Source organism: Neovison vison, chromosome 6 (genome assembly GCF_020171115.1).
Source record: "Neovison vison isolate M4711 chromosome 6, ASM_NN_V1, whole genome shotgun sequence".
NCBI lineage: Eukaryota > Metazoa > Chordata > Mammalia > Carnivora > Mustelidae > Neogale > Neogale vison.
The window spans coordinates 140149297-140162011 of record NC_058096.1 but is presented as its reverse complement, the minus strand read 5'-3'; the positions used below and the strand labels follow the sequence as shown (position 1 = coordinate 140162011).

At 49.6% G+C, this 12715-nt stretch overlaps 1 protein-coding gene across 2 annotated transcripts in view; it reads right to left on the bottom strand.

The window, feature by feature from the left end:
- The window catches only part of GALNT15 (polypeptide N-acetylgalactosaminyltransferase 15), a 42520-nt gene that overhangs the window by 27542 nt on the left and 2263 nt on the right, over window positions 1–12715 (bottom strand). For both annotated transcript variants that reach the window (XM_044252509.1, XM_044252510.1), the window contains exon 2: window positions 686–852. In XM_044252509.1, the coding sequence (XP_044108444.1) occupies window positions 686–852 (167 nt within the window). The remainder of the gene's footprint in view (window positions 1–685; window positions 853–12715) is intronic.

Genomic DNA, 12715 nt, shown 5'->3' with positions numbered 1-12715 from the left:
AGGTGATTCTGAGGTACATTCAAGCTCGAGAAGCACTGACCTAGAACCTTCTTCTGGCTCCATCTTCTCTGAGTGACTCAGCCATTCAATGGACTGGTCCCTAGGAGTGAGTTTCCCATCAGTGGAAACATTTGAGCAGATTCTATAAGTCTGGGCTTTGGCCTGACTCTGCTGCCCTTGGCATGAATTAGTCCTGGTCAATTCTCTTTTCTAGGCCTCAGTTTCCTTGGCTGGAAAATGAATGGATTGGGCTAAACGAGAATGATTTGGGGACTCATACATGTCAACTGCTTCACCCAGTGTCTAGGAGACAGTGAGACCTTAGGAATGGCCACTTGGCTGTGATTCATGAGTGTCTGGGCAGGAAGCATATTGGACTGTGGGGAGACTGGGACTGGGAGGGATCCCGCTGGAATCAGGCTGGAGTGCCCCTCCTGAGATCCTCGCTGGAATCTCCTTGTCTTGCTTGGCCACTTTGTCTTCTCTGTCTTCTCCCCACAACTGCCTTACTGGGTGCCCCTGGGGCTTTTCACTAATGAGTTACCTGCACCTGATCATCACCTGGAGATACGCTACTGGGAACCTTGACTCTACAGGCTCTAAACCCTAATCTTTGCGTGGAATTCCCTCCCGCCCCTCCCAAGGTCTCAACCCACCCGAGGAGCCAGGAGGAGCCAATAGCCACCTTGCTGACTGAGGTCGTCCACCAAGATGATCTCCTTCAGAAAGGCCCTGGGCACCGTGTCAAGGATGCTCTGCACGGTCCTCAGGAGGGTGGACCAGGCCTCGTCGTGGAAACAGAGGATGACGCTGGCAGTGGGCAGGCTGTCTCCGTGGTGCTGCTGCAGACACCTGTAGGGAAGAGGAGCAGGGAGCCATAGGAAGAGAAGACCAAAAGGAGCACTGGACCTCCTCTAACACACTCCCTCGGCCCTGGCTGGGGCTGCTTTAATCAGATAGCTCCCCTGCCCCCAAACTCAGTAGCTCTCTTGCTTGAAATTTCCATGGAAAGAGAACCCATCACATCCTCACAGTAACGCTGCCTGCTGTCCCCAATCCTCAAATCCCAGGAGCAATGTTTAATCCACGCCTTCTCATAGCAGTTGAGAGGTACTGGCACTCTTCCCTGCAAACGACTGTTCTAACCTATAAAATGGGAATGAATGACATCACCAACCTCATAGAGCCTAAAGAAGATGAGGTACATAGTGAGTGTCCTGTGAGCATGCCTTGTCCTTCGTTTAAGGGCAGAGACACAGTTTTCTTTATTTTTGTATCTGTATAATCTAGCACAGCACCTGGCACATCATAAATGTTAAGCATTATTAGTTTTCTTGAAGAAGGGCAAGGAGGGAACATTTGTGAGTGCCAACGATATGCCAGATACTGTGCTAGGTCCTCTACACATATTACTGCTTGTTTACACTGAAATAAGTCTTTGGTTTGGATCTTACCCTCATTTTGTGGATAAGGAAACTGAGGGTCAGAAAGTGGTCAAGACTTATCAAAACTCCCAGTACTGGTAAGTAGCAGAGTTTTGAGCTCCTAGGCCCTTTCCTCTCTGGGGGTTTGCAGCTGGAGAGGTAGGAGTGGGAAGTACCGCCTTTGCAAGGAGGCTGCTCAGTTCCCTCTTTCCTTTGCAGATGAGTAAGAAACTCTGTATTTGCATTGCATCTGGGGAGAGTTCTGAGTGAGACCACAGTGGAAGGCTTTACAATAACAACGGGATGCTGGGAGCAGTGTGCGGCTCACAGTTGTTCACAAAAGGCACTTTTTTTTTCTAGGTAGCTTCTGAATGTCCCTCCCGATTTGCATTTGAGGAGGGGTTGGCTCAAGGATCTCAAACTCCAATACCTAAAGGCAATTATGATGGTAGAACTGTCTGCAGACAGACCACCAGACTAAGGCTGGCCCAGCTGTAGGGAAAGGCACTGTCCATACAATCCTAACCAAGGCTGAGCCTCTCAATGTGCAGGACACCTGTGTGACTCCAGGTAAAAATCCTACATCGGGGGTAGAAGGGGAATACAAGGTAAGTGCTTTAAGGTAACAGTAAAATAGAAATCCTAGATTAAAAAAAACAAAACCAAAACCAAACCAAAACAAAACATATGAACATCTCACAAATCAGCTGTCAATTATTTTATCAGTTAATATATTAATGCACTATTTCTTTCTATAAAGGATTTGAAGTCATTCCCAACACTATGCACGATAAAATAATGGTAATATAAAAGTTAAGATGGGGGCACCCGAGTGGTTCAGTTAGTTAAGCCTCTGCCTTATGATCCCAAGCTCTGGGATCGAGTCCCACATGGGCTCCTTGCTCAGCAGGGAGCCTTCCTCTCCTTCTGCCTGCCTGCCTACCGTTTCCCCTGCTTGTGCTCTCTTACTATCTCTCTGTTTGTGTCAAATAAATAAAATCTTAAAAAAAAAAAAAGTAAGGATGAAAATTCAGGAGGATGGGAATATAAGTAAGAACAGAGAGTCAAGAGGTACCTGGGTGGCTCAGTCAATTAAGCGGCTGACTCTTGATTTCGGCTCAGGTCATGATCTCAGGGTGGTGAGTTCGAGCCCTGCATGTGGCTCTGAGCTCAACGAGGAGTCTGCTTGAGATTCTCTCCCTCTCCCGCTGCCCCTTCCCATGCCAGTGCCCTCTCTCTCTTTCTCAAATGAATAAATGAATCTTGAAAAAGAAAGAACAGAAATTCAACATCTAGAGAAAGAACATAAACATATAGGCCATGAGGGCCTTGGAGTTTCCAGAATGAATTTTAAGTTTGAGCTTCCCAGTAGCCAAAGGAAAATGGGAGGTTTGCTCTGCATGAGAATTGTCACCATCAGAGAAGCTATATCCTAGAATCTTTAGAAAAAGTGATGCTTTTTCTAGGATTTTTTTTTTTAACAATTTAGAACTTTTATTTTGAAATAGTTTAAGACTTGCAAGAAGTTGCAAAAATAGTCCAGAGAGTTCCTGTGTTATCTTCAGGCAGCTTTGCCCAGGGATGATAGATTGCATAACCATCCCCCACGAGCAGAATCGGGACTCTAACTCAGTTCAAGTACTATCAGCTCAAGTACAGGCTTTATTCGAACTTTGCCAGTTTTCACCTCTCACACTAATTTTTAAGAGAAATTCCTGCAGACTTCAGAAGAAGTCCCTAAATGGATGACTGTCCTTAGAAGAATCCCTAAGACGAATGAAATCATGAATTTTATGTGCACTTTTCCAGGCTGCTTTCAGGGCTGCTCACATAACATGTCCAAAGTGGAACCCCAACCCGCCCTATAAGGTTTGGGGGGATAACAGAGGCCCCAGGGCTCTGAGGCTCTGCGGAGGGATTCCACCCCTAGTGCCCCTCTCCGTTCTCACCCTCCTCTCTCCTCAAGCCCTGGTGGCACTTTACTCTCCCACCTCACCCTACTTCGAGAATTTCCACACTGCACTCAGGATTGCTCTAGACCTGCTCAGAAACAGGTTCAAAATTTCCTTCGTGTCCTAATTCCTTTGAGGGTGGGAGAGTAGGAAAATCCAAGTGTCTAGGATTGGGGCCTCCAGTGGCTGTGAGAAGAAATCATGCCTCTGTATATTCAATGGGTACAAATAAAACCAAAAACATTACTAGGGCAGTGGCTTGGGGGCTGGCTGTTTTCCAACTCAGGAGAGATGCATGGGGACTGGGAGGCCTGCATATGGCATTCTCCTGGCTGCAGTTTTATAAGGACTGAAGTCTGTCACCTGAGGACAGAACACAGCCATGCCTTCCGAAAGGACAGGTCTTTTCTCACCCCGAGTCCATAGAATTCGAGCACCGAAAAAGCACAAGTGTGTGTGTGTGTGTGTGTGTGTGTGTGCGCGCGCGGGCGCACTTGTATGTGCTTGCGTTCATGCATGTGTGTCCTTAAGAACAGGTTAAAGAGCTTAGACTTCAGAATCAAATTGAGATTTCAATCTTCACCCTGTTTCCTAACTCTTTGGGTAATATACTCAATATTTACAAACCTTAGTTTCCTCATCTGAAGACTGAATAATATTTACTCCTGGGACTGTTGTGAGAATGAAAGAGTAATTATGGGCATTCCACAGACAGCAGCCCTTTTATAGCTATCTTTGAAAAAATGTACTTTACATGTGTATTGTATTTATGCTTATCTTTGTAAAATATAACGATCTCTAAACAACCACTCTACAGGATAGTGTGAAGGGCTGCCTGAACTCCTTTCCGAAGTTGTCTTCTCATGAGCAATAAGGATCATGATATCTATGGTGTTTCCTTTTTCAGTCTGGCTGCCAGGAAGCTCAGAGTAAGGTCATTGAGAGGGTTCTGTGGATTGTCTACCTTCGTCCTAATTTTCTCTTTGATCCTGACATTCCCTCTTTCCATCCAGTCATTTAACAGATACTTCCTGACAACCTGAAGTCTGTGAGGGCTGAAAGATGAATTAAACAGATAAGATCCTTAAAGCAGAATCTGTGGTGCCCTACCCATAGCCCCTTCATCTATATCCTTAAAGTACACCACACCGTGCTTTCCAACTGCCTGAGGGCTTTCTCTGCCTGCTAGAGATGCTCTCCCCATGCTGATCTGAAGAGCTGTCCTCTCCTGAGAGCTGCCCTCAGCCTGTGACTAAAAGGAGCTGACGTATTAGTTCCCTGACCCTAAGGAGGTCAAACATGGATAGGCTGTTCCACAGCCCCTCCCAAATTCCCCAGCAGGCTGAGCCCTAGTTGCCCACTGAGGCACACACTTGAGAACACACCTTTCATCAGTCTATTTTCTGCTCCACATTCCCAGTCCCTTACCAGGGCTCCCTGGCATCGAGCTCAAAATGAATCCTTGTCTCAGGCTCTGCTTTGGAGGAACCCAAACTAAGACAGTCTCTGAGGTCATGGAGTTTATATCCTGTGAAGCTGATAACCAAATAATTACTTAACAGCCACACCAAGTCCTCCAAGGAGACCCTCAGGGAGCCAGCAAGCTGGGCAGTGGTATGGAAGCCAGGACCAGAATGGTGGCCAGGATACCATTGAAGGAAGGGGTTTGGGTAGAGAACAGGGTTCCTGGCAGATGTCACAGCCTCTGCTAAGGCCTGCGGGTGAAAAGGAGCTTGGGCATACCAAGAGCTGAAGGGGAGGTATTCTAAATTGATTTCCCCTTATCTTGATTAACATTATATTAATAGCAATTTTCTATTTTATGATGTATTTTTAAATTGTCTGAGGGAATAAAGTAGGTAGGTAAGCAAACAAGTAAGCAAAAGGGCCCCGTGCAAGTCACTCCCCCTCTGCATGTTTCTGATTCTTTCTGTCAATTGGGGGTGCACGTTCTTCCTGCTGTATCCCTGCCATGGCTTCGTGGGGTTGGGGGATCGGTGAGGTGGTGTCTGGAAACTGGTTTTGAGCATTGCAAAGTGGTCCCCAAATGGGACAGGTGGCTGCGAAGAGGATCCCTGAAGAAATGCTTATTCTCCTTCTTTCCTAATGCAGTTACTTTCCTTGTCCTTCAACCACAGAGCTGGTGGATATTTCGCTCTCTCAGTGAGTACACTTCCACAGCCTCACCCTGCCCTCATTTGTCCATCTTTCTGAGCGGCAGCAGTGGGGAAGGAAAGACCAAGGGCTTCGGCATCAAATCAACTTGGCTTTGACTCCTGGCTCAATTTACATTGCCTAATTAGCCAACAGAGGGAGGCTGAAGCGTTCCTATAGCCCAAGGGTGCGGCTGGGATCAGAGGACTCCTCCAGGCCCAAGAGGGTTGCTAAATAAATGTTAGCTTCATATCTTCACTCTCTGAGATCAGAGGAGCGCAAGGTCTGTGTTTACACACAGATGCACGCCCTCGCCGTGTGCAGCTCCAGGATCCCCTGTGAACTCAGAAAATGCATTTGGACGATGATTCTGAGAAGGATGAGTCACAGCTTTGCGCCAGATGGCTTGGCTAGGCCACCAACACCACATCCACCCTTTCCGTGCCTGGCCAGCGTAGAAAGGATTCTGCTGGGTTTTCTGTTTGGGGGTTACTGACCTCCAGCTTCCACCCAATCGGCAGAGGTCCCCCACTCAGATGAGTTTCCGTATTGCTGCCTGGAGCCCACCGATACAACAATCTGGGGCCTTATCTGCATTCCTCAGGGCTCCCCACGCCACTTGGGTTTAAGGCTGGCTCTTGCTCACCTTCTCACCTTTCATAGTCGCTGAATAAATATTTGCTCAGCAAATGAAGGTGTGGGCACTGCTCTTGCTTGCAAGGAGTATGTAGACTGGTGATCTATAGAAACAGGCGGGTAAGGCCACTGAGTCAGTGTCCCACGTTCTGCGAAAATCCCAGTGCTCAGTCCGTTTTGTCTGTAATTGGTGGGGTTTATCTTGGGAATACCAATTTCCCGGCCAGGCCTGGAGACAGAAGGGCTGGGACACAGCCTGGGAGTGATCCTTTGAGGGATGGATGATTTCCTACAAATGAGAGAGGTATATGGGACAGACTGGACCCTAGAGCTGAGCCTGAGGCCATGTACCCATCATTCCCCAGAGTTGGAGAGAAGTCCCACAAGAAGCACATAGTCCCCTTCTCTTCATGCGGCCCGCAGAAGCCTCCACAGCCTCCTCCTGAGGGGCTCCAGGCATCCTTGACTCTACTCTAATTCTGCTCCCCAAACCTGGACTAAAGATGGGCACTGACACTGACCAGGGCCCATAAGGCATCCTGGGGCAATTGTCCCCCTAATAGGCATAGCCTTCCCCAAGTCATGACCAAGAGAACTTTCCAGACCCTCTATCTGAAGGAGTTTGATATTCAGACATACAAAGAGGGTCAGCAGTTGGTAGCAGGTTATAGAACAGGCAGTAAGCCAAAGACAGGCAGCAGAAGCCGAGAGGTTGCTCAGAGCCTCTCAGATGTCAACGCCCCCCTGTTGTCCCCTTCCCTATCCCCATCTTCATCCCTAAACGCAGATTTGGATCCAAGTCTGCCCTTCAGGTGGTTCTGATGTTGCTGGCCTCTGGACCGGAGCCTGAGCACAGGACAGTGGTTGTTAGCAGTGAGACATTAGAAGGCGAGTAGCCAGGAAGACAACCAGCACACTCTGGGGACACCAGCTGCTGGAGGACATCAGGAAGGCCCAGCCCCGGAGGGGCTCTGGCTTGTGAGTCTCTTGCCTGTCCTCCTCCTGCACACCCGCTTTCCTCCCTGGGCAGTCCCAGCTCCTCACGCCCTGTGCAGAGAGCTGTGAGCCCACCACCAGCACCAACACCAGGGTCTCTGCTCCCGCGCACCCCAAAGGGCAGTTGCACACTAGCATCAGTTAGGAGAGTCCCAGCAAGCGGTATTTCACTGGCTGGTCTGGGGTGGGGCCTGGGCGTGATGAGCTGTGAAACTCTCCAGTTGATTCTAATGCACAGGCAAGGCTGTGAACCACTGGCCTCATCAGAGTTTCTGAAACTCTGACATGAGTATCAATCCTCTAGGGATCTCGTTAACAATAGAGATTTTCATCTGGTAGGAGTGGGGCCTGAAATTCTGCATTTTCAATGCTGCAGGCCTGAGGACCACACTTGCAGGGGAAATAGCAGTTTTCCTAAGCATTAAAAAAGGTAAGAGAGGAGTTAACTACCTCTGATCTAATCCCCCAGCCTAACCCAAAGCACAAAGCTAGACTTGGCTGCATGGACTCCCGTGAACACATTTGTTCTCAGAAAGTTATCTTCAGCCTGTCTATAGCATAACCCCACTAAAGGGTGACAGATCCAGAATGGAAGTTGAGGGGCAGAGTGGGGAGGCACTGCTCCTAACCGTGGCTGTCCTGGGCTTGAGGGCAGAAAGCTTGGTACATGTGTATGCCCTCTGGACTCCACTGGCCAGGGCCCAGAACCAGCATTCCTACTGTCCACACTGGGTTGTCTTCCCTCCCTTCCAGGTTGGGGTGGCAGGTAAGCTGAGCTCCAGCCCAAGGTAACTGCCCCAGCCTGCTCCTTCTGCTCTCACCTTGCAGCCCCCACCCTGGGGTCGTGCCCACCCCACTCACTCAGACTTACCGATGCCTGCCAAATGTCTTTTCTCTCTTTGGCCATCTGGGCGTCAGAGCCAACATCCTGAGGTGGCTCTCCCTGCCTGCCGGGAATGGTTGACAGGAAGGTAGACTGCAACACCACCCTCTTCTTGACAACAAAGCTGCTGCCAAAGCAGCCTCTGGGCAGGAGGGAAGGAACAGAGGACAGGATACCCCTGCCAGGATCTCCCCACATGCTGTGGACCTGGGGCCTTGCAGCCCTGGTCCTCGGCCCTGGTTGTGCATCAGAGTCCCCTGGGAAGGGCCAGGCCTCTCTCCAGACCAACTAACTCAGAATTCCTGAGAGCAGGACCCCGTATGAGTAGTTTTTAACACTTACCAGGTAATTCCACTATGCCGCCACGTCGGTGAAGATTTAGTAGCCCATGGGGTAGAAAATAACTCTTTGATCAGAGCTAGGACAGTGACATGCTGTCCACAGCTGCCTGCTCTTAGTCTTCTCCGTCTCTCAATTCATTCCCAGGCCCTACACTCAACAATAGGATAAGGAGGGCGCCTGGGTGGCTCAGTTGTTTGGGCGTCTGCCTTTGCCTCAGGTTGTTATCTCAGGGTCCTGGGATTGAGGCCCGTATTGGGCTCCCTGTTCAGTGGGGAGCCTGCTTCTCCCTCTCCCACTCCCCCTGCTTGTGCTCCCTCTCTCGCTGTCTCTCTCTCTGTCAAATAAATAAATAAAATCTTTTAAAAAAAATATGATAAGGACACCTTTTGTTTGGACTTGAATACCAAGGGGGGGAATCAACACACATTTTATCTCATTTAACCCATAGCCCACAGGACGGTGTTATTTTAGCTACATTTTAGAGGAAACTGCGGCAAGGAGAAGTTGAGTGACCACATAGTTCCCACAGGAAGAGCTGGCGCCGGAATTCAGCCCCAGGTCTGCTGTTCTTTGGGCATATGTGTTAGTCACTGTTGTGGGGATAAAAACCAGGGAGACATGGGCCAAAATAGGAATGCAAGTTCCAAATTTATGCAAGTAGTTAGCGTACAGCAAGGTAGGGCTGAGCTGATATTCATATTTAAGTACAGAACTCTGGGTCGTGAAAGGGACTATGTTCTCTGCCTCTCCTTTCTATTTTCCAATCCCAGTACCACTTCCTCCATGGAAGCTTTCAGAACTACTCCCTCTCCATTCACTGTCCAAATCAGTGGTTCCCTGAACGAATCAGCTTTTAAAAATTCAGATCACTGCACTCCAACTCAGAACTGTGGAGAGTCTCCAGCAAAGGGGTCTACATTTTTAACAAGTCATATGGGGAATCTGATAAGTACATACTTTGGTGACCCAACAGCCTCTTGCTGCTCAAACATGTGGTCTGTGGACCAGCAGCCCCAGTCCCAGCTAGGAGCTTGATGGAAGTGTCGCATCTGGGGCTGAGCCCCTGGCCTACTACGCTAGACTGTGCATTTTAACTAGAGTCCTGGGGGGCGAGGCTACATACACTTTAAAGTTTGAGAAGCGTGGTTCTGTCTAACCTGTTGGGTATAGAGTGTCTGCAGATCAGCAGCTTGAGCATCACGCAAGAAACGTGTAGAAACCAAATGCTTGGGCCTCACCCTTGACTTACTGAGTCGGGCGCTGCAGGAGTGGGGGGCCAGGAATCTGCACTTCAGCAAGACCTCTAGGTGATCCCAAGTGACTCAGCTTTGAGGGCCACTGCCTCGGTCAGGAGATCCCAAAGCACTTTCTCAGTTGGGAGCCTCTTTGATCCTGGCCATCAGTTGCCCTACACCAGATGCCAGGATGATCAAAGGAGAGCTGGGCCTGGCGGAGCCTTGAAAGCTGTCCTGCCACACAGACTGAATGGGCAAGACCTCTTCCTCCCCGACCCCCTCTTTGATAGCAGCTTTGAAGGACTGAGTCTGCTCTGGTCTTCGGTCTGGGCCTCTTCACTTCATCCATGTATTCATTCACTTCTAGTCCCCCCACTGCCCCCAAACCCCTGCCCTCCCCAGAGCACGGCCAGTCCCTGGAGCTTCATCTGTTCTTATAAAGAACGCACTGGTCAGTGTGCCCAGAGCTCACATTCCCCCAGTGATGTCATGCTACGGATCTCTTTTCTGCATCTCATTTGCTTCGTTCCACGTGATGTTTGAAGCGCTCCCCCCATCAGTATTGTGCACCGAGTCTGTGCCTTCTATCTCCCCTGGAGTGCCTCTGGGATGCACCCAGCTCCCCCAGCACCCTCTGATCATGTGCTCAGGTGGCTTCCCAGTCCTCAATGCCACCAACGACGCTGTGACAGACACCCTCCTTCCTGCCGCCCTGTGGACCCGTGTGAGTTCTCCCTCATTCACAGGTGGAGAAACTGGAAATGCTTCCAGCCCAAATGACTTGCTTAGAGGGTACAACGTGGTGGTTAAGAACATGGCTTTGGTGCCAGACACACCAGGTCAGATAACCTGGCCTCAGTCCCTTCGTTTTCTGTGCCTCAGTTTTCATATCCGTAAAATGGAAATGATAAAGTATCTAGCTTAAATTCTTTATGAAGATTAAATGAATGAAAACCACTTAGCAGCATCCCCAGCACATAGGAAGTGCTCAGATAAATGTTCACTGTAATTTGGCCTTTCTTTCCAGAGCCTGCCTTTTGACCTTTTATACTGATTTTCCCCCCTGTTTCGTTCTTGTGTTATTATTGACTGCCTTGCATGCTGCTTTTCAACGTGACATTCAGCAGTGACCCTAGAGGTCCTCAGATAAAGCCTGTGGCTTTGGGGGGAAATGAGCAAAGGCCAGGACTGACTGGTTTCGAGATTTTGGTGCATGAATCGAGTCCAGCAGGACAGGCTTGCAGGAAGCCCTGGGACGGGTGGTGCTCGGTACACTACAGCCGAAGGTAGAGGCATGGGATCTCCAGAGTTCTCCTTGGCCTGGTGGAAAAGCAGTGTAGGACTCACACGGGGTAGGACCTTCATCCACGGCTGGTTTTTTATGAGCTGGATTTGGGCCTGGTTTTGTAGTGGGGAGAGGTGGAGGGTCCCGTCCCCCTGGTTGCCTCACTTTGCAGAGAATCCCTTGTGGGTCCTGAGAGAGGCAAGAGGGGGAGACAGCAGCACCTGAGGGGCAGAGGGGAGAGAAGAGAGAGGCTGGGGGCCAAGGCCCCGGCCGCACAGGCTGCGCGGGGGAGCTGAGCCAGCAGAGGGCGCCACACACCTCCACACGGAGCTGATGGCGGGCCTGGGAGAACCAAGGCAAGCTGGGCGAGGGGGTTTGCCGTGGACTGCGGGGTTTCCCAGTCTAAAAAGTCCCAGACAAACTGAGACCGGGTTTGCTGGGTTACGCTGGCTTGAAGAGGCGCCCACTGAAGAGGCTCCTACACACACACGTCAGTGAACATTACACACATGACACAAACCGTACCCGCACTCATACCACACATGCAAACAACACGCACATGCTCTTCACATCCCAAGCATAGCACACGCAACACACTTGCACACACACGTATACCTCGCCTGCCACACTTACAACATGTATGCAACACATTCAATGCACACACGTACCTGCAAACTTACAAAATAAGCAGTACCTCATAACAGACACGTGTACACCCCACACCCACATACACACCACCTACAGGTGCACAACACACACTCTGCAAAATTCACCCAGACTTGCATCACACACACACACACACACACAATACTCATGCACTTCACACCACATGACTAATACATAACGCACATATACATGTACAGGTTGATACCACACGTGTGCAACACATGCAACCCACACACCCACATAAGCACATCTGCACACGTAACGCAGTCACCACACAGTGTCTATTCACGCGTGTGCTACAAACACACACACAAAACAAAACCCCAATCACAACACATACCTGCATAATGCATGTCACACTATGTGCAAAACACACATAATCACAAATGTACCATATATGCACACATATCAACATGCACACACATAAGAACATGGACACGTGCATGTGTGACTCCACACTGCACAACTCACACCTGTGCACAGCACAACACAACACATGCAGGATATGTATGTATGTCCAACACAACAGACATGCAATGTACTTACTGCACAAAACACACACATGCACAAACACACATATACAAGGCACCTATAGCTATGCGTATGCACAGCGCATTTCCATAAAGTCCACACACACACACACACACCTGTGGGTAGCCAGCGACCCTCTTGTTTTAGGCAATGTTTCTTATTGGCAAGATGAAGACACTCCTTGCGCTACACCAAAGCAAAAACGTATTCAAAGAATTTGAAAACTATATATTCATTCATTCAGCCCTCATTTCTTTCTGTCTGCAAGGCAGGGACCCGAGCATTGAGCAAACATCAGGGACCACTTAGTTTTGGTTGTAGTGAGTGTGATGAATTCAAACTTCTGAGAGCACAAAATCGCACCTGGGTGGGCCTGGCTGGGTCTGGAAGTTTCCTGAAAAGAGCTTTTTAAGTGAAGACCTGAAGCTGGAACAGCAGGGTTGGGACGGGTAAGATGAGTGAGGCAGGCACACGCGCAAAGTAAGGAGCCACTGTCTCACGCGTGGACTTGTATATGCATGCCTCAAGGGTGATGCTGGCCAGTCAGGCTACCAGGAAGCCACCACCTCCCCGCCCCCTTGCCGCCGCCCACCCCTGGGCTCAGTGGAGCA